The sequence below is a fragment of the Hippoglossus hippoglossus genome, chromosome 7 (genome assembly GCF_009819705.1).
Source record: "Hippoglossus hippoglossus isolate fHipHip1 chromosome 7, fHipHip1.pri, whole genome shotgun sequence".
NCBI lineage: Eukaryota > Metazoa > Chordata > Actinopteri > Pleuronectiformes > Pleuronectidae > Hippoglossus > Hippoglossus hippoglossus.
Window position 1 is genome coordinate 9,372,572 of NC_047157.1, and position 21,179 is coordinate 9,393,750.

A 21,179-nucleotide genomic window follows, 5' to 3' on the forward strand; every position below is an offset into this window, starting at 1 on the left:
GGGTCATCACAGCTACAGACGTTGGTTTGTGGCATTTAATTGTCTGGTGTTGACTAAATGTCAAACACTTTATGGAACATTATGCAGCTTGTGTGTTTTGCTGAAATTTTCTTCTGGCTGTTTTCTCGCTCGATTACCTTGTGCCTCTCTGGGTGTCTGCTCTCTGCACATCAATTTACAGATTGTTACTTCCCCCCCGAGTTGAAAGAGGACAAATGAGGAGTGAAGACAACTGAGAGAAATTAGGAGACAGAAAAAGGTAAAGGGATAGACGAGGAATAGTATATAATAATGAAAGTGCTACATAAAAGATACAATAACTAAAGCTACACTATTAGCCCTGATGACCCCTACAGTGCTGAGAGCAACCTTTGAAATGACCAATCAGCTGTGTGGAAAGCACTCACACTTGCACACACGCATAATCAAAGTCATACAGAGAAACTCATTCAATTACCAGTGTTAACCATTTGGCCGTTGTGGCATTTGCCTGAGGCTGAGTGATGTGTCTGACTGCATGAGACTGAGTGAGTGAGAAGACATTATAATAAAATGGTTACTACAGCAGCAAGAAATAGTCTTATATAAAATACATAACAATATCCATATTAATGAGTTGAGAAACTAAATTTTGGAACTTGGTTTCACTTATAGAATGTAAATATGTACGACATGACAGCTCCCCAACCTTGAAGCTAACATATCTTGATCACCCCCGGTGGCCGGCTGCAGTATAGGTCATAAACCCTGACTCCTTTATGTTAGTCGGGACATGGACCAAACTGAAAAATCTAAGTTTATATTGAATAAATGTTTCTCAAAGATGGTTTCTGTCATTTTAGTTAAATCTTGTTGCTGTTCAAGTGTTAATGTTTCTGATATTGGTTTTAATTAGCTATCAAGCATATGTATCAGTGAGGTGTGTGTGTGTGTGTGTGTGTGTGTGTGTGTGTGTGTGTGTGTGTGTGTGTGTGTGTGTGTGTGTGTGTGTGTGTGTGTGTGTGTGTGCGTGTGTGTGAGAGCATTCAAACTAATTGCGTGTCATGTCAAATTTCGTCTAATTAGATTTTTGACACAAACTCAGTCATATACATAATGATACATAGTCACACTCTGGTACACAGCTACCTCACACACAAAAACAAACCCGGTCAGACTAGAAACCCAAATTTTGATCATATACCTGCAAACAAAGACACACCACATGTGCACACACACGCACCTACACAGATTAAAAGCCACAAATCAGTTTACTTCAGTACAGACACACAAACAAACACAAACACACACATGTAGACACACATCCAGGTGGACTGGCTGTAACAATCCTGATAATTGTTGCGACGGCAGTGATGACAGCTGTGAAATCCTGAATGACAGACCGGACAGAGAAATGGCCTCATTCACTCATTCACTAACACTGCTTCCACAGTGTGTGTTGGTGTGTGTGGGTGTGTGTGGGTGTGTGTGTGTGTGTGTGTGTGTGTCATGGTGTGTCATCATTCAGTCTTTCATGTGGAGCTTGTTCTCATCACCAAACAATTACTTATTCTGTTTCATATGTTTCCATGTTGAGATCAGACTGTTGCATAAACAATATATGGACCCATTTGAAACATATACACAACACATACCCCAGTCTGTCCACACTGGATGTCCCTTGCATGTCCCATTTAAAGCTCTATTTTTTTTTATTTGGACAAATGTCATTGCATTGTTCTTCTCTGTCTCTTATAGTTGTAGAAACAGAGAGTGGACGGTACACAACTAAGGGAGGAATAATAAGATGGAAGCAGGAATTAGGCAAAGAAGCAGGGAGTCAAGAGGGGGAAGGATACTGTGACTTTTTACTTTTCTGTTCCAGGAGACATCTCTCTGGCTATTTATATATATATATATATAAAACCTTGGCTGAATTATAGATAAACCAAGCAAGTCCTACCGTCCATGTGTCTCTATCACACAGTGTTCTTGTCTTTTTTCATACACTAAAGCTCATCTGCACCGCTCTGTCAGAGACATGCATTTTTCAGTAAAGACACGAGAGTGACCTGTAAGAAGAAATGGTGAAAGTAGTCGACTTCAGCCTCAGACAAAAACCATATGTGTTCACTATGTGGGCCATTTTGACATTTGATTTGTATCTAAATGTTTATAATCTGGATATCTATGGGCTTCTGAATTTACACCTGGTGTTCTCATCATGTCACATGTGATGAAATACTGAAAAGGCTGCATATACAATATGCAAAGTAATTGGGTCAAAGTATAACTTTCTGAGCTGATGTAGGACTCAATGAAACTTGGATATTTACATGGATATTTACAGCACTGTATAAAAAGTGCTATGAAGTATGATAAAAGTACTGCACGCACAAATATTTTCATTAGGATTTAGTTTAAGTTAAAAACACCTCAGCAAAAAAAACTGCTGTGATCCCTTTGGTCCTTTGACATCATCTCTCCTTCCCCCTCTTTGCTTCGCTCACGTCATTTTTCACCCTCCTTTTCCCTACTGTTCTACTTACTGTCTTTGTGTGTTTGTCTGTGTGTCTGTGTGCGTGTGTGTGTGTGTGTGTGTGTGTGTGTTGGATTTTCATCCCTCTGGACTGGAGGCTGCACGTGATTCAGCTCCATGTCTGGTTTCTCCCTCCACTCTTTTTCTAACCGCTCCCGCTGCTCTTTCGCTCTCTCAATCTGACTAAATTTTCACTTTTTACTGATCTCTGTTTTTCTCTGAATGTCTCATCCTCTTAATTCCATTAGGGTTCCTCTTCAACGCTTTCTAAGATTTTTTGTTTGAATTTCTTCACCTCATTTTGCGTTTCTATTCCAACATCTTTCTTAAGGCATCTCTCAATTTCAGTCCTAATCATGTATTTTCTGGCTTGACCATTGGAGTCTAGTTGAAAGAATTTAACTAATATGTATTTTACTGGCATTTACTGAAAGAAAGGATTTAATCTGGTGTTCTTGATATTCATTTTTTATACCTTATAATTTAATAATAATAATGTAATGCAATATTTATCCTCTTCTCTCTACCTTCTGTCTATCTTCTCATTATGTTTCATTCACTTCATCTGGAGAGCCACAGGCCTTTACCCACATCACAAACACACACACACACACACACACACACACAAACACACACACACACACACACACACACACACACACACACACACACACACACACACACACACACACACTCCTTTTGATCTGAATGTGTGTGATGGTTTTAATGGTGTCAATTTCTCACGGTCTAAATAACATTCTTTCTCTTTGCTGTGTGTGTGTTTATCACTGTCCTTACACAGTGGTAGTAGTAGTTGTATAACGCTTTCTTTTATTATCTCCATGTCTGTATTGTGGCATTATCAGTACATTACAGTATAGCACTCTGAACTCCCCAGAGACCCTGAAGGCATCACGCTTGCTCAAAGTAAATACAACACGAGTCATCCTCAATTTGCATGACTGACTGACTGACTTACACACATCCTTGCTTCTTTGAGTCTTTTCTGGCATCAGTTTCATCCCTCTCTTCTTTTTCCTTCTGATTTACTACTGCTACTTCTTTACTTCCTTTCCTTCCCTCCTTTCTTCCTTTTTAATTTCCTTAATGACTGCCTCTTTTCCTTGCATAGTCATCTTCTTCTCTGCATTCTTATATATTTTTATTTTCCTGACATCCTTCTGTCTTTTGGCCTTCACTCCTTCCGTCCTTTCCCTACCTTCATTCCTACATACTTCTTTCCTCCTTTCTTCCTTTCTTTACATTTCTGTTGCCTAGCTTCTCTCTTGCCAATGGGGAAGCTTTTCTTAAAAACTGTTATTCGTTCATCAATTCTCTCACCCTCTTGCTCTGTCTCTATTCTTTATCTTTATTTTTCGATCTCTCTGCCCTCTGTCTTAAGCATCTACTCTTTAATGCCTCCCCCCAAAAAACTAGCTATGTCTTTTTCTCACTTATTTCATTTGCAGCCCTCCATATTTCATTCTTGTTCTTAAATGTCTATTGTCTTACCAACCGAGCATGAAAAAAAACTCTTGAAGTGTGTCAAAATTTGACTTCACCCATGTGACAGCCATTGGATTGTTGGAGGCCATCTTTGTTAAGGTCGAAGTGACACAGTTCATTTGTCTTTTGTCTCGAATAAAGATCTTGTAAACTGTAGAGCAATGAGTATACAATATGTAAGTCTTAAGTTTGTGTGATATATTTTGCTCAAAGACCTTCATAGATACAACCCAGGGGTAAGTTCATCATTCTCTCAGCAGCGGATGAATGGTCACTGTGGATCCTGCCACAAATGATTTGCCCCAATCAGTCAGATAACTAATCTTGGTAGAAAGATAAAAGGTTCAGGCCTAACCGCATCTGCACAGTGAGGAGGAAGCGGTCCAACAGTGGAATGAATAGCGTTTTCTATTTGTGCTGAATAGTGTTGACTGTGTTAGAAGAGATGAGTCTGAGTTTGTGCGTGTGTTCTTGTACTTATATCTTAGTGAGAACCATTTTAAGCATTGACTGTACAGAGTGAGGACATTTTTGGAAAGTGAGGACATTTTGGCTGGTCCAAACTTCGTCAATGGGCTGCATTATGCCAGTGAGTGTCCTCACTAAGAAGAAGAAGTACAAACAGGTGTGTGTCTGTGTGTGTGTGTGTGTGTGTGTGTGTGTGCGCGCGCGCAGTAATTCTTCTTTACTACAACATGCTGTGAAACACCTTTGCTAACTGACATGCTTCATGTTTATTATGCACTTGTAAATATGCGTGCACTGTATTCTTAGTATGTGTGTCATTCCTCTTACCTCCACCAGATGTGGTGTAGGGTTGAAGCCACACAGGTTACACACTTGGCTTTGACACTGTGTACAGGTGTTGTAGTTGGGTGGGTCAGAGCTGCCAATGTTCAGCTCCGTTTTGCAAAGAGGACAGTTCACTTTCGGCTTCACGGGTTCTGGAGCGGGCACAGGGGCCGCCACAGGCTGCTGCTTCTGCTGAGCTTTCTGCAGATGAGGGGGTGTTTGCTGATGTAAACCTTGTGGTTGTGGCTGTCCTTGCTGCCCCTTTTGATGATGGGCGGGTGACTGCTGTTGCGGCATTCCTTGTTGATAGGGCATGGTCTGCTGTTGTTGCTTCTGAGTTGGCCCATGTGGTCCACCCATCTTGGGACCTCCCATTTGGCTTGGTGCACGATGACCTCCAATTTGGTTCGGTGCATGAGGACTCCCCATTTGGCTCGGTGCATGAGGACCCCCCATTTGGCTCGGTGCATGAGGACCCCCCATTTGGCTCGGTGCATGAGCAGCCCCCATTTGGCCCGGTGGATGAGGGCCTCCCATTTGGCTCGGTGCATGAGGACCCCCCATTTGGCTCGGTGCATGAGCAGCCCCCATTTGGCCCGGTGGATGAGGGCCTCCCATTTGAGTTGGAGCATGAGGGCCCCCCATCCCTAATGGTTTAGTGCCAGCTGTCCCTTGCTGTTGCTGCTGCCTGTTTTCAGGAGTTGCATTGCTGAACACCACCTTGCCTCGTGCAGGGCTTGGCTGGGTAGAGGCGGTGGGCAGAGGGTCAACACTGATCAGGGTACTCGCCTGATTGAGCAGCGATGCTCCAAAGCCAAACAGTTTGGTCAGGCCGTCCTGGGCAGGAGGAGGTGCCTGACTTTGAGGTCTGTGGGCCGGCGAGGAGCCGGCACTTCTGGTCTGGTCGTGGTGTCGAGCCATTGGCTGATGCATCGGAGAACCACGACCCAAATCAGGCTGGGAGGGCGCTTTTGTCAAACCAGGCAGTGGCACAGCACCAGGGTGGGGAATCCTTGGACCCCCAGGTTGATTGAGGCCTCCTGTAGGCCCTCCGACAGCCCCTGGAGCTCCAGGACCTCTGTGGGAGTACGGGTCAGACCTCATGCCCTGCTGAGAGGGCACTGTCTGATTCTGGGGGCCGCCAGGGCCTGGGTGTCTCTGTAAGCCTGGGGAGGCGTGAGGCTGAGTCTGCGGCCCCGGCTGGGATGATGGGTAAGTCTGAGACTGAGACTGGGGATACTGCTGGGACTGGGAGTATGGCTGTGACTGGGAATAGGGCTGCGTCTGGCCGTAGGGCTGAGACTGAGGATGCTGCTGTTGCTGCTGCTGCTGTCGCTGGGTGGGCTGACTCTGTGCCAGAGGTTTGGGCTGTGCTGCTGCTGCTGCCGGCTGTGTTGGCTGAGGTGCGGGCTGCTGAGGCTGGACAATGGGTTTGGCTTGGTGGGATGGAGAGTGAATCTGCTGTTGGCTCTTAGAGCGAGGCGTGGTCATATCAATGCCAAGAGCTCTCTGCATCTGACAATTTAGACACAACCACTCCTGGACCTGTAGACAAGAAACAGACAGTTCTGATGTTATTTTAACCAACAAAAATACAATTTCTCTCAAATAAATAAATAATAAATAATAAATAATTTAGTATTATCTGAATTACAAATATCACTTATACATTCTGTATGATATAGTTCCCACAGTTGAAGTTAGACAGTTTATGGGATATTGAGGAAAGCCTTTCACTGTTTTGTGAGTTTACCAATCAGCTGAATGACAAATATTCTAGATTTCTTGCACATATCAAGTGTCTTTGGGATCTCCAGTTGAGGGTTGGCAGGTTTGAACAGTGCTTAGCAGCACAACATAAATCGCTGGGGCATGAGTCATGACTGTTGCAAGTTTGTCTTAGCACTAACGCGTTATCACCAGATAAGAAAAAGAGCATCAGAAGAAAAAATTGAAAGGAGGTAAATGAGCAAACAAAAGAGACTAAATTAACTTCACTAACAACAGAGGTCAGTATTGATATAAGACATTGTCTATAAGTCAACCAGTTCGCCTTTTAAAGCTGATTGCTATTGATTACTTTAAGTATCACTGCTGACTCAGACAGTATAAACCAGTGTCTCCAATCATTCAAACCACATAAACTCTGTATTCATTCATTCATCAATCTTAAAAGTTAGAGATTATGCATGAGAGACAAGAGATTTGGATGGCGACACATCAAACATGGTCCATCTTTCTTTGCCGTGGAAAACAGAAGTGCAGAGACAATAGTTGTAATCAACCAGAAATAGAGGGGGAGAGGGGTAAATCAACCACAAATTGACTGCAGCACTGAGTGATTGCCCGAGCCGAAACCGCAACCTGAGTGAAAAGCATTACATCCTTCAGATACACACAAACACATAAATCCACATGGGCACAAAGATATACACACATAAAACACAGAAATCAACTGCTGGCACAAGCAAGGCACAAAACGATACAAGAGAAATGAAATGAAGAGACAACACCCTTCAGCATCTGAATATAGACATAAAACATCACACCTCCTCCTATTCCTCTCCTCCTGTCTTTCTCTTGCCTTCTCTTCTTCGTCCAGATGAGAGCTGATACTCCCTTGTGTCCAGACCTTGCTTTGCTCTCTAATTTCTCCCGGCTGCAAAGCAAAATCACACAGCTTCTCTCCGAGCTGTGTCAGCCTGCTCCCGTCCTGTCTGTCCTAACGTAGCTTTGCATCCACCGCTGCGACCCAGCTGCCATTAAGAGTGCTATTTTAGCTCCTCTGTAGCAAGCTAGTAAATCTCTGCACGTTTCAAGCGTTTCTTCCCATCCCTGTCCTTCCCACAATGCAACGCGCAGCTGTCCTGAATCCAGCTATCCACTAAACCCCCTCCCACCCCGTTCTAATTTTTTTGGCAAGGTGCTAGGGGACAAGTTTGCCCCTTGAATTTAAGGGGAAGATGTGGAAAGCTTCAGTCACATAGTCTAACTAAGCAGTTCCTCCCACTGAGCTTTCCCAGCCTGCTTTGCTGTCTAGCATTTTCTAGCCTGACAGCATCACTGATCCCATGTTCTGTTAACTCAGCGGCTACAGCTCACTGCTACAGCCTCACATCCTCCTTTTCCTCCTTAACATATTCTCTTTGTAGCCGTCTCCTCCCTGCTTTTCCTCTCCCCTCTTTCTGTCATCCCATTTTTCAGAATTTGTCATCTCTCCCCTCATTTTTCTGTTCTCTCTCTGATCAGGGTTGAAAATGTAGGTCTTGTTGCCTGAATGGCTGAGGTGGAAAGATATTTGAAGGTATAATTTTGCTGTGCAGGCTCCTCCTACGTTGTGCTGCCATAATTACATCTGATGAAGATGATGGCGAGGGGGGAGATGAGGAGAGGTAGATAGGGAGAAAGAGAAAGACAGGGACCTGATTTTAATGAGTCCCTGCACGTCTAACTTCCCCCTTTATAACCAGCATCATGAGGGAAACTTGAAGAAATGAAGGATAGAGCAAGGGATGGAGAGATGGGTAAGAGTAAGGAGGCGATGGATAGGGAGCGAACAGCGGCAGGAAAGAAGTCAGCAGTTTTTTAATCCAGGCAGCTCTTCAGCTCTCATCATGTCAGGCTTAATCAACGGCACAGCAGCAGAATATCCACTACGGCTGCACTGTGGTTCAAACCAGTGAATCCTTTCATGTGAGTTTGGTAATTCAAAGGTGAGGATGGTCCGTGTGGGTAAAGGGTTGTTTCAACAAATGTTCAAATATACATCACTTAATTTAGTGCTATATAGTCTTGCAGCTGGTGTTGCTTTTGACATATAATAGACACACTATGTTTGAGAAATTTAACAACATCATTCCAATTGCCTGACCCCATCCCCAACACATAATATACTTCATTTTTATTTGTTCAGATAAAAAGAGTGGGATCCACTGTACTTGGGCGTCAGCAAAAAGATACATAATCCACTGAGGCTAAATGAGCATTCGCTACAGTTTTCTTACCCTCCCTCTTAAAGGGATAGTTCACCGAAAAATGAAAATGCACTCATCATCTACTCACCACTATGCCAATGGGGGGGTGGGTGAAGTGTTTGAGTCAACAAAACACTTCTAGAGTCTCAGAAGTTAACTTTGTAGCAGCCTAATTGGATACAATTGAAGTCAATGGTGACCTAGACTTCAGACGTAATTAAACAATAGAAAAAACATAACATGCCTCCATACTGCTCGTGTGGTATCATCCAAGTGTCCCAACATTCAAATTCGACTCGAAACAATGTCATCTACACGTTGTTTTTAGCCTTAAAGTCCACCGGAAGTGGCTAAGCTAGCAGACATTAGCGGGTCCAACGGTCCATAAATGGCTCGTAGGAAGGTATCAGCGGACTTTTGGTCTTAAAACACGTTGTAAATGACATTGTTTTGAGTCGAATAATAATGTCGGAGCTAGCGGACACTTTGATTACACCACACAAGCATCATGGAGGCTTTTTTCAGTTTTATTATGTCTGAAGTCTTGGTCACAATTTACTTCAATTATAATGGATTCTGAGTTTACTTCTCAGACTCCAGAAGTGTTCTGTGGACTCAAACACTTCACCCACCCCTCCATCGGCATAGTGGTGAGTAGATGATAAGTGCATTTACATTTTTCAGTGAACAATCCCTTTAACCACTATCATCTACCTCTAATTCTAATCATTGTCTACCTATGATACAAAATGACCAAGGTTGTTGATATTGGTTGTGTTACAGCCCTAATAAGCACTTCATTGGTATTTTAACAAGTCTGGCTTTGACTAGTTTGATTAAGTTGATAATGAATTTTCTCAATGATTGTATTAGTCCCATACAGTTGTTCAGCATAAAAAATGGAACTATAGGACATTTAAACTAGAAATTGATGGCAATGAAAAAATAGGTCACACTATGCAGAGAACCTGCACTGGATTTTTATCAGTAGCATGATTTGTGCCATTTTGTTCCACTTATTTTACACATCAATGTCACCTTAAAGGGTTTGGGGAGTATTAGTGCAACAATTATGCTGGAATAATAGCTCATCTCTTATGTATGTAAACAGTTGTATCATTGTAAAATGCAGAACTTAACTGCACAGCAGCTATGAGCGAAGACAACAGGGTCAGCCATGCCTGTAATTGATTATACATGTTGTGTTCTACACTGGTTACCAAGACTAGTGCCAGTTGTTGTCCTTCTGTTTGGAAGAGGGTTGTGGGATAGGAGCCTGATGAATCAGCGAAGGCTACATGAACAAAAAGACCCAATCAGCAAGGGGTTTGAGTGTCTACCTCATAATTTCCAAACATTTCTGTGTCTGCCCGTCTAGACTAAAATGCCCAAGAGTTTTCAAACAGGTCCATCAACTGCAGTCTCCATTTGCTTTTGGCTGCTCCGGGCTAACCCATTACAGAGTTGAAGCATTTACAGAACAAATATGTGGTAGTGTGAGTGCAGAATGAAAAAAAAGAAAAAGAGCCTGTGTCTGTGGCCCTCGCAGGACTCTGATAAAGTGTGTGTAAAGCATAATATCTTCATGTGATAATACATGTGTGCTAATGAGGAGCTACAGCACAAGATCAAACATAGATCAGGGCTTTTTAATCTTTAGCAGACTTTTCAAGTTTTCACCTTTGCTGACATATAAAAATATATTTTTAAAGATATTGTTGGACATGAAGCAGCTTGTAGCTACTGAAAATAAATCTAACAGTTTATGCAATAACTAACCATATCAGCTGCACAGGCAACAAACAAAGAATACAGTGTTTAATTATTAGTTCAATTGGAATTTGTACATTTTTTATCTTCCAAAGCATTCATTTCTCCCATACTAACAGTGAAAACCTACAATTACAGAATCCAAGTACATCTATTTGCAGATGGAGGTCAGTGATGACAGGACACCCCTGTCGTCTCTAATAATACATCAGCTGAAACAAAATGCAGACAGACATCATCCAACTTTGTTTATGATCAGTAGCCGTCATCTGACCCTCCAAAACTGCCCCTCCAGCCCACGGAAGAGTCCCGGCCCTAGTGATGAAACTTTGGCTCTGACACAGACTGATAAGACTGTCACAGGGCAGCTCTGACAGGTGTCTTATGTGCCTCAAACCATTAGAGTACAGGCATCACCTCAAGTCATAGCCCATTTGCTACCGTCTGTGTACCTTTCACGTTTCTCCCAGTCAGTTTTGCATGTCGGCCAGGCTCAGGCAATTTTCCGGCCTGTGTAAGTTATTACAAAAATAAATGGCTGTCTTCTCTGAAAGGAGGAAAAAGAGCCCCGACAATCTCCTGACTCTGCACAGACAAGCAGGAGGAAATTTAAATGTAAAAACTTCTGCCTGTTCTTGTATAATTGTGTTTCAGGCTTTAAATCTCTTTCAGTATACATCACAGACTCATGGCTGATAGCTTAAATGAAAAAAAGACACAAAAACACATATAGTGACTGGAATTATTAAATTTAATATTCATTAAAACAAACTACAGTAAATAAACTATTTCTTGAGAACAAAATTTAGATTATGAACTCTTAAGTAGCAACGATTTGTCTTTTAAGTCAATATATAAACAATTTATAATGTGCATGTACACCCAAAAAAATTCAAAATCTTGATGCATTTTTGCTTGACTCAATTAATCATTAAGGTCCTGTACTTTAATGTTTAATTGATAGTATTTTGGGTATAATCAATTAATCAACTAATTGTTGCAGCTCTACTAGCTAAACCATTTTCTTCTATTTTTGGGACATTAATTTGATTTTGTTCATAAAGGTGAAGGCTAAACTCTACAAAAACAAATATTCTCACAATTAAATATGAAAGTATATATTTTACAGTATTAAATTAAATTACATTTTGTGTTCAAAGTTTGTGCAAAGTGCACTATTTTTTTGTGACACTATTAGTATGTGTTACTTTATGTTAAAAGCATGTTGGTCTACAGAGAAGACAGATGTCAGAAACATGTAAACTAAGTTCAAAATATATATTTATATTTTTTTCATTTAAAGTTAAAACAGAGGAAAAAAATATTTAGAACTTTTTGATGCAGAAATTAGCACCTCACTCTGATAAGCTACACTTGTTAAACATGTAAAGAGGTTATCAACAGCATCTCTATACAAAGGGTCACAAAATTCAGTTGAAGCAGCAAAATGCAGATTTCTAAATAAGCAAATATACAAACACACGCAAACACAACACAGGAACACACTTATCCACGCACGCACACACACAACCCTGAGCTCCTCTTGTAATAATCATTAACCTGGAGGTTGGGTTACTCAAGAGGTTGAATTCTGTCACTATATTGTCTCTATCAAACACACACACACACACACACACACACACACACACACACACACACACACACACACACACTAAGAAGAAGTTTGGATTTAATGTCACCATTTTCCAGGTGTTTAACAACTGAACAGATGTTGAAACTCAGAACGTGAAATACATTTGAAAGAGATGTTGCAGCTGGTATCGCATTATATTATTTAAGTGTCTGAATGTGTTTCATCATTAGTAAATGAAGCCTTGACATTGAGCAGAATGGTTGAAACTTGCCAATTTCAAGTTTCATTATGAAAAAATACTGCAGCTACTAATACGACCTCTGCTTTTAACTCTGACATCAGAGATTTAAATAACCGCTTATTGTTTGAGTCAATGCCCTGTTTTGTCAGCTGGCTTTACAGATTAGAGTGAAATGTAGAAATGGATGAAACTGTACGCCAACTAAAATATCAGTCAGATCTATTTATGATAATTAGACCATATCATGCAGCTCCGGTTTAGAGCAAGTGGACGTTTCATGGAGCCGAGTTCACTTAAACTCTGATATCATTTGTCATTAATTAGCCTGGAGACACAGAATTAGGAGATGAGAGGAGTATTAGAGGATCAAGGTTCAATCACAGAGCTAAAACAGCACAGATGAAGAAATCTGTGAGGTTTTCTTCCCCTGTTTTACTAATTTGTATTCACTAATGATTAAGTCAGTTGTAAATTGAGTGTAAAACTAACCAAATGATTGACAACACCACCAGGGAACTAGATTTAGATCGCACTTTTCTAGTCTTAATGACCGTTCAAAGCACTTTACAGTACAAGCCACATTCACCCATTCACACACACATTCCTACAGCGCTACATGCTGTGCTTTTTCCTTATCACACACACCATTTACACACTGCCGGCAGAGTTGTCGATTGTGGTTCAGTGTCTTGCCCAAGGATACTTGGGCATTCAGACTTGAAGAGCTGGGGATTGAACCACTGACTCTCTGGTTCATGGACTCTACCTTGTTTGCAGATTAAATTACCAAGTAAACTATACTTATAAAACCTAACAATGCCATTCTCTAATGTCATCCAATATGATTGTAAGGTGTATAATACATTATAATAAGTGTTCATACCCTAATCTATATACATTCTCTTTTGATTGATGGCTTTATCTCACTCACTGTAGGGCACTGTTCTCATCAGGCACAGAAAAAAGGAAGTCTGACACTTTGGGCCTCGATGATAGAATAAGCTATTTCCTGTGGCTGTCGCACGTAAAGTGTGACATGGATACAAACCGAGTCATACACAAACACACACACACACACACACACACACACACACACACACACACACACACACACACACACACACACACACACACACACACACCACACGGCAACCAGCTGTCAACATGAAAAATCCACGTCACAGATCTCCAACACTGAGCAGGTGTCGATGCTGTTTTGTGGAGAAACCTCGAGGTGCGATTCACAGCATCGTCTGCAGCGACATCAGCAGACATTTCACCTTTGCATTTCACTCAACACAGATAAAATAACTTCAAATTACTTCCCAATAACACTTGAAAATGCCTCTTTATTTGGGAAATAGTTTTGGTGAAGTGGATGCAGTGTTCCTGGTCCCTAATACTGAACAGTCACACACAACCCAGAAACTACCCAGTGTGACCAGGCACAGTCCTGTACTGCTGGCAGCTCCATGAGCGTTTGGATGATTAATACCTTGTTCAAGGGCACCTCAGCAGATTTAATGACGTGCATGTAGACAATCCTACTGCTCCTTTCATTTAACCAACTTAGCAAAGCCTTGTAAAATTATCACAGCAAATTCATATTGTAAACTTTGAACTGCAGTTAGTAATGCGGATACTTTGATTTTGCAGGAGTGAATCCCACTGTGCATCTACATCCCTGATTCTGTAGCGCGAATAGACTTAGAAAATGTTGAATCTTCACAAACATTTGCATCAAATGTAATCCTGAGTTTAACAGAATTATTCCTTGTCATTAGTGAGTCCTCCTCTAACAGTTCTACAATATAATGTCGTGTTTTTATTGATTGTCGGCTGGACGTTGTGTGCAGAGCTTCGAATAAACATACTATGGTACAGAGTGAAGTTTGTGTTCATCCTACCTGGTTTATCTGCAACAAAGATTTTATCGAAATTACAATAAAACTACAATAGCATGACCATTTTTTTCTGATGCGGTGCTCCAAGTTAGCCCTCAGTCACCAAAACTCTGACATGACTTGACATGACATGACATTGAGGCATCAGTCATCACAACAATGCCAAACTGAAAGTATTTTACGAACCACCAATTCCTAAGCTTGCTAAGTTTGAGTTGTTGTCTTTGTGAAAGTATCAGCAAACTGAGTCTATCTGGACCAGCTCTAGAAAACAGAGCGCAGTGAAACAGCACAGCAGGGGATGTCAAGTATTGCAGTTTATAGCTACTGTATATAAATAAATATAGTTTAGTGCACAGTTTCACTCACTATGAAGAAACAATGTTAGGTCTAGAAAAGAAAAACATGTAAAATGTGGTTGCAGGGGACTTTACTACATGAAAGTGAGCCTGAATAAATTTTCCATGAGCTGTAATTTGCTAAGAGTGGCTGGAAATGTCACATGTAACATTAAGTAAATGAAGCCCGCTGTAGGCATTAGATGCTGTTTGTGGTTTAGTGTTGTGGTCTGCACACTCAGTGTCACTGAACCCGGCTGCACACACACATGCACACATACATGGACACTCAATATACACACACACCCTAATAGCCGCATGCAGTGCATTGAACAGCCTCACATCCTCCTGCAGAATCCATGTGCACCTCCATGTAGGGACAATGCACCCAGCTTTTAATAGACCTGTCTATCAACACATGGTGTGCAGCATTTCAGGGCAGGAGTGGAGGGAGGGAGGGAGAACAAACACACAACAGTGGGAGTGTTTAGAAAGGGTGGAGGTTTAATGAGTGATGGAGACTAATAGAACAAGAGAAAAGAGAACAGGTGCTTTTTAGGTTGAGTCATGTGTATTTAGGGGGTCATTTAATGCAAATGTTAAATGTATGTGTGTGTGTGTGTGTGTGTGTGTGTATATACATATATATGTATATAATGAAAAAATGAGAACAGCTTGTGTGTGATTTGTGTGTTGTTATGTTATAGCTACGAGACACAGAGGGGCAACCCACACAAGCGTTTTGACTTATTTCAGCTGATTAGACCTCGTCTGGACTTGGACCTCTGTGAGCGTGAACAGACTGACTCTTTGATTGACATCTCACTCACACCCCTGCATGCTAGCACGGGACAATTTACATTTTAAGCGAATTCTTTTTTTAAATGTAGAGGAAACACAGGTGGCGTAATAAGTGGCAAAGCCTGATAAACATATTGAATTTCATTCAGCCTGGCATTGTGTTCATGCCAGCCAGATTACTTTGTTGGGAGGTAGTGGTGTAATGGTTTGTTTGCCCCTAACCAATCATTCGATAGTGCTATGGGAGCAGTTCACACATAAAGCAGGACCAAGTGGTAATGTATGAGTGCACAGCAGCGTTAACAGGCTGTGAAAAAAATGCAGCAGCTACAGTACGAGTGTTAACTGAGTACATGCTGACAGTATGGGACACGTGCATGAAGAGCTACTGCATTAAAATTACTTAATAAAACTAAAACATTCAATTTGCTGTGACAGGGAATTTTACACTGTGTATGAGGAAGATATGTGAAATGTAACATTAGAAGGTTCGCAGGGCCGAGTGTGTTCATTGTATGTCCCCCATCTATCTTCACTTGTAGTCACTGAGTGGAAGCTCTTATGCAGACTGACTGCAGCGAGTGAACAGTTAGCCGTCATGGCAGCAGACTAATGTATTGATCGATATTCCGCACAGAGCCAGGACGTTCCAGGAAATATTCCCATGATGTAGCCCGGACATTCTACATCCAATTATGGAAACACGCATGCACACATGCACTCTCACATACACACGCAGAGTTGTTTCACTATTGCCATAATGTATTTCCTAGCTTCTTACCCTAACCTTAACCATCACAACTAAAAGCCTAGCCCTAAAGGTAAACAAGCTAAAAAGCTAAAAGTCTGTAGTAGTGTGGACACAAAGGCATATCCATTGCAGAGATGTTTTCAAATGAAAACGTACAGTAGGACTACGGATGTAGCCAGAGTGAACTAAGGTGGGGTGGGGTGGGGTGGAGGTGCGCCATTTGTCTGAGTAGAGGCCGACTTTTAAAACCTCTGCAATTATACTGTTGGAAAACTGCCCATCGGAACAAGAAGAGACAAAAACCTTGAAATGTAACATCTGAAGACCAAGAGAAAGACCCCTCATCCCTCAAGACCTTATAACGCTGCCGCTGACAGTTCATTCTCTGCTCCGTCCTGACGAATGGACAAGCACATACGCACACATGGACGCCCACACACACACAACTGTCTTTATCTCAGTGTGATTACCATCAGCAAGCCAGGAGGAGAAAGTCATAAAACACACGCAGCCCTCACTTCTACAGCTGCACACCAGCACACATACAAACACACACACTAACAAAAATTCCAATTTTATAAATCCTGCTCTTATCGTGCCATCCCAGTTGCCACAGTCTCACACAGGAACACACACCGCTCAGTCTATTCTCCCTGTTATTTACACACACACACACACACACACACACACACACACACACACACACACACACACACACACACACACACACACACACACACACACACACACACACACACACACACCACCTGTGCCATTCATCCAATGCCACCCTGGATAGCCCAGAGTGGTCGATTGTATTGACCACTATCACGCTATAATGCACGTTTCTTAATTAAAATCTGCCTCAGCACTTTGGGTTCCATCCAGTATGATCACAGCCTCTATGTGAACTGTGTGTACTTGTCCACTTTAAGAGATAGATAGATAGATAGATAGATAGATAGATAGATAGATAGATAGATAGATAGATAGATAGATAGATAGATAGATAGATAGATAGATAGATAGATAGATAGATAGATAGATAGATAGATGGGTATGTGAGCGTGTGTGTGTGCATGCGTACAACTTGTGATTAAAGATCTGGGTCTAAGCTGTGCTGTTAAATCAATAGTAGATTTGAGTCAGACTGCAAAACAATCCCATGGGGCATTGCAAGCGACGGATGGAAGAAAGTAAGAACTCATGAAGCATTTGGAATAGACAAGCGCAAATGGAAAGAGTGAGCAAAGGAAGATGTTGAGTGGGAGAAGAAAAGAGGGGGATGAGAGTGAAAAGAAATCAACAAGGAAAAGATGAAACACAGATAAAAGAAGTGAAAAACGGGAGCTGGAAAAAGAAGCGGTAAGAAGGGAGAAGCAGCATGGATGCATTTTTCATGAGATGACGAATAAAGTGATGTTTCTGGTTTGTTTACAGTACATACACAAAGGATAAGATCCCTGCATGAGAATGTGCCCGTGAACAGTGTAATGCTTGCCTGTCATATACATGTTGTATTCTGCAAGGCTTAAAGAACTACGGCAAGATGTATCACTTATATCAATACCAAGAAGAGAATGCTTGTGAAACAAAAACACATTTTAGCTATTTTTGGCAACAAAGTGACAATGTTTATATTAAAACAAATTAAAACCAAGGTGAATTTGAACCGATTTAAAGTCTGTCTGGAGCTTTCAACCACATTTCACTGTCTTTCTCAGTGAAGGGAACTTTCTCAAATGTCAAAGAGCGTAGAGGTCAATTTGCTTTTTACATACACATTTAAATCTATCAATAACAATTTCTATGCCATAGAGTAACCTGTGCTCTCTCAGTTATGTTATAATTCTAACACACGTCACATTTTTTATGTATCTCCAGACATAGAAAAGATGTTAGAAACTCAAGATGGATCAAATATCCATGATCTTGGACTTTTCAAGTAACTTTCAACAAATAGGGAGTGATAATACACAACAGGTACATATTTTTGTTTTAGTGTCTTGTTTGAAAAATAGATACAAAATAATGTAGAATAAGGAAAACCCCACATAGTGCCCATTTAATATGTCTCCAGTCACCCACAAACTAACCATCAGCATAAGAGTGGTGCAGGAAGAAGACCAATGTTTTATGTCCCAAGTGGTATATAGTAAAACCACTGAAACAGCCACAACTGTACTTTCTTCAAGAGAAAGCAAAAATCCACTTTTGAAAAGAAAAAAAAGTTTAGGGCAGACCAGACTGAGCCTCAACCTGGCAATTATTTATCATAGAGAGCTCTGCAAGTTTTAGAGGTTTATTATTGATACCGACTTTCTTTCTGGAGGGGTTTCAACCTGCTACTTATTTGACTAAGATAGTTGCTTTGGTCTGACGAGACTGTCTTTTGAGGGCATTGGTCCCTTGTTCAAACAGCTGAGTATGTTCAAGGTTTATTTAATGTGTGAGCACAGATTGGCTGTGGAGGGCTCGCTGGTGAAATGGTAAGTATCCTGGGAGAAGGAAGGACACGGAGAGGAGAGAGTTGTGATCTATATCATGAACAATGGCTGAGGATGGTTTCCACTCCATTTCAATATACACAGAATGGAACAAGCCAACTTAATTAGGCAAGTAAAGAGTAAGTGAATACAATGCCATGTAGATGGCAAAGAAAAAAAAACATGTACCAACACCATTTTCAACCAATTCAGACAAATAAACACATATTTCCCTTTACCGACAGTGATTCAAAATCATGTCGTCAGATTTTCCAACTGCACTTCATTTAGGAAGGTTTTCCTGCCCTTGCTGCAATGTCAAAAGTGGCAAACACACATGACCAAATAGCCAAAACAAGAGGTTGGAAATACAAATGAAAAGCTTGATCTATACAACATTTCAACTTATGCTCTGTAAATAAAAAAAAACATTTAGTGCTGCTCCTAAAAAGTGAGGTATTAGGCATCTTGAACGTCCCCTGGTGGCTGGCTGCAATATGGGTCATAAAATCCAACTCCCCATGCTAGTGAATGGAAGGTGAACCAAACTAAAATGTATATTTACAAATCAGATAAATGTTTTTTTTAATGGTTTCTGTCATTTTAGGACAGTTCTTATTACACTGAGTTTAAGTTTGGTTTAATTAGTTAATTGAGGCTGAAAAAACAGGTTAAAATGTCATGATTGACATCTGAGACTGATTCGCAATTGGTCGGCAGGACCTTGATACCACGCCTCCATCTCAATCCCCGGTCACTACTACACAAACTCTGACACCAAATGTGCAAGATGGCTTAATATCTGGATAGTGGGAGGAAGCGGAGACGCGTTAACCATCTTTACAGTTCATGGCGTGAACAGCCAGCACAATCTGGAGGATGTACATGAGGCATACACCACCACTGTAGCCGTGCATATCTCCCCAATGGAGGTTGGTTGGAGTTGAAATGAAAAGAAATGTGAAGAGTTAGACACAGTTTGTTCTTACAGGCTTTCCTCAGAGGGAACGAATGAAGAGCTAAGAGAGTTTGATTAATTGATTTAACATTTTAATTTTCTGCTTTGATTAGATTCCTGTAATGACTCCAACAACCCTGTGAGGCAGACATGATATTGACGACATTGCACCAAAAGGGTGAGAACGAAACTGATAAGTCATCTATCCAGCCAGGAAGCCAGCCAGACAGCCACACAGTGCAGACCTGTTTGCAGAGGTATGAGTGTGTGAATGAGTCGCATCACCTCCACTTCAAACAGCCTTATCACGCAGGGACAGCACCCAGTTTTTTTTTAAAAACCTCCTACGGCCAGTCTCTCCCTCTCCATCCACCACCGCTCTCCCTCCCTCTCTCCTCTTGTCTTTTTATCTCCCACGTATTCCTCCCCTTCGGTGTGTGTGTGCCTGTGTGATAAGAGTGGACATCAGCGTTGTATGTGTATATGTGTTTCAGGCAGGGCGGACGATCAAAAGTGTGTGAACATGCGCAAATATGTGTGTTAAAGATCAGTGACACAGAACAGAGCAGACGTTTGCGAGAGAGCCGCAGCTGTGTCCTTAAACAACTTCTCTCAGCCAGCACGTACTTGATGGACTAACCCGACGTGGCTCTCCTCCAGAGACAAATAACACCAGCACCTGTTTCAGGCAATTGCCCAAAAGATGACATATGTTTAGGTTCAAGTGACAAAGACTTGTACCTTCCGTATATGAATGATGAGCCACGTTTGACAGGGAAAAATACTGCACCTCAACACAAGAGAACGCTGTTGTTTTCTTAAAGCACGACCACAATTAATCTCTAACCTTTACCACAGAGTTATTAAACCATGACAAACACCGGCCTAATGTTTCTTTGTCCGGCTACAATGCAGCAGAACCAGAGATAGTGTCTGGCCTAAAGCAGAAATGACTTCAACCTTTATTCTTCAGCTTCAGCAAAACAGTTACAACTTTCTCAGGTATCATGCAACGGCAACACAAGCTATATTTAAAGTGTTAAACTTTATAAAAGCAATAATTTGAACCCAAACATTCATCTGTCCTTCAGGCCATATAGGTCGTGTGCCTAAACCTAACCAAACCTTAGCAAAGTCACACCATACAAGAGATTTACTTCTCAACTGTGATTGAAAGTGATTTTGATTATGATGTTACATGACTTGCTAATAGAATATTTAATTTATCTTCCCATTTACTGTACATGTCATTATTACTCACTTCATTAGTCCACTACTTCATTACATCTGACGATATTCTGTCAGTTTTAAAACCCCAACCTGAAATTGTTTAATATATATCGAACACCATTTTGGCTGATTTCTTTCTAATTTTGCTAAATCTATAACTGTTCATTTTTCCATCTTGTTTACTTCCAGGATATATGTCATCAAGCAGATGGTAACTGCCGTGTGTCGATGTGACATATACATGTCTACATGATGTGATGATGACATGATGTCTTTATTCAATTATTGTTTTTCGGAATATGACCTTATTCGGGTT

At 41.2% G+C, this 21,179-nt stretch overlaps 1 protein-coding gene across 1 annotated transcript in view; it reads right to left on the minus strand.

Moving 5' to 3' along the window:
* bsna (bassoon presynaptic cytomatrix protein a) overlaps nt 1-21,179 on the minus strand; it is a 113,367-nt gene that overhangs the window by 76,770 nt on the left and 15,418 nt on the right. Inside the window, exon 2 of the mRNA XM_034590527.1 lies at nt 4,820-6,361. Within this exon, the coding sequence (XP_034446418.1) occupies nt 4,820-6,361 (1,542 nt within the window). The remainder of the gene's footprint in view (nt 1-4,819; nt 6,362-21,179) is intronic.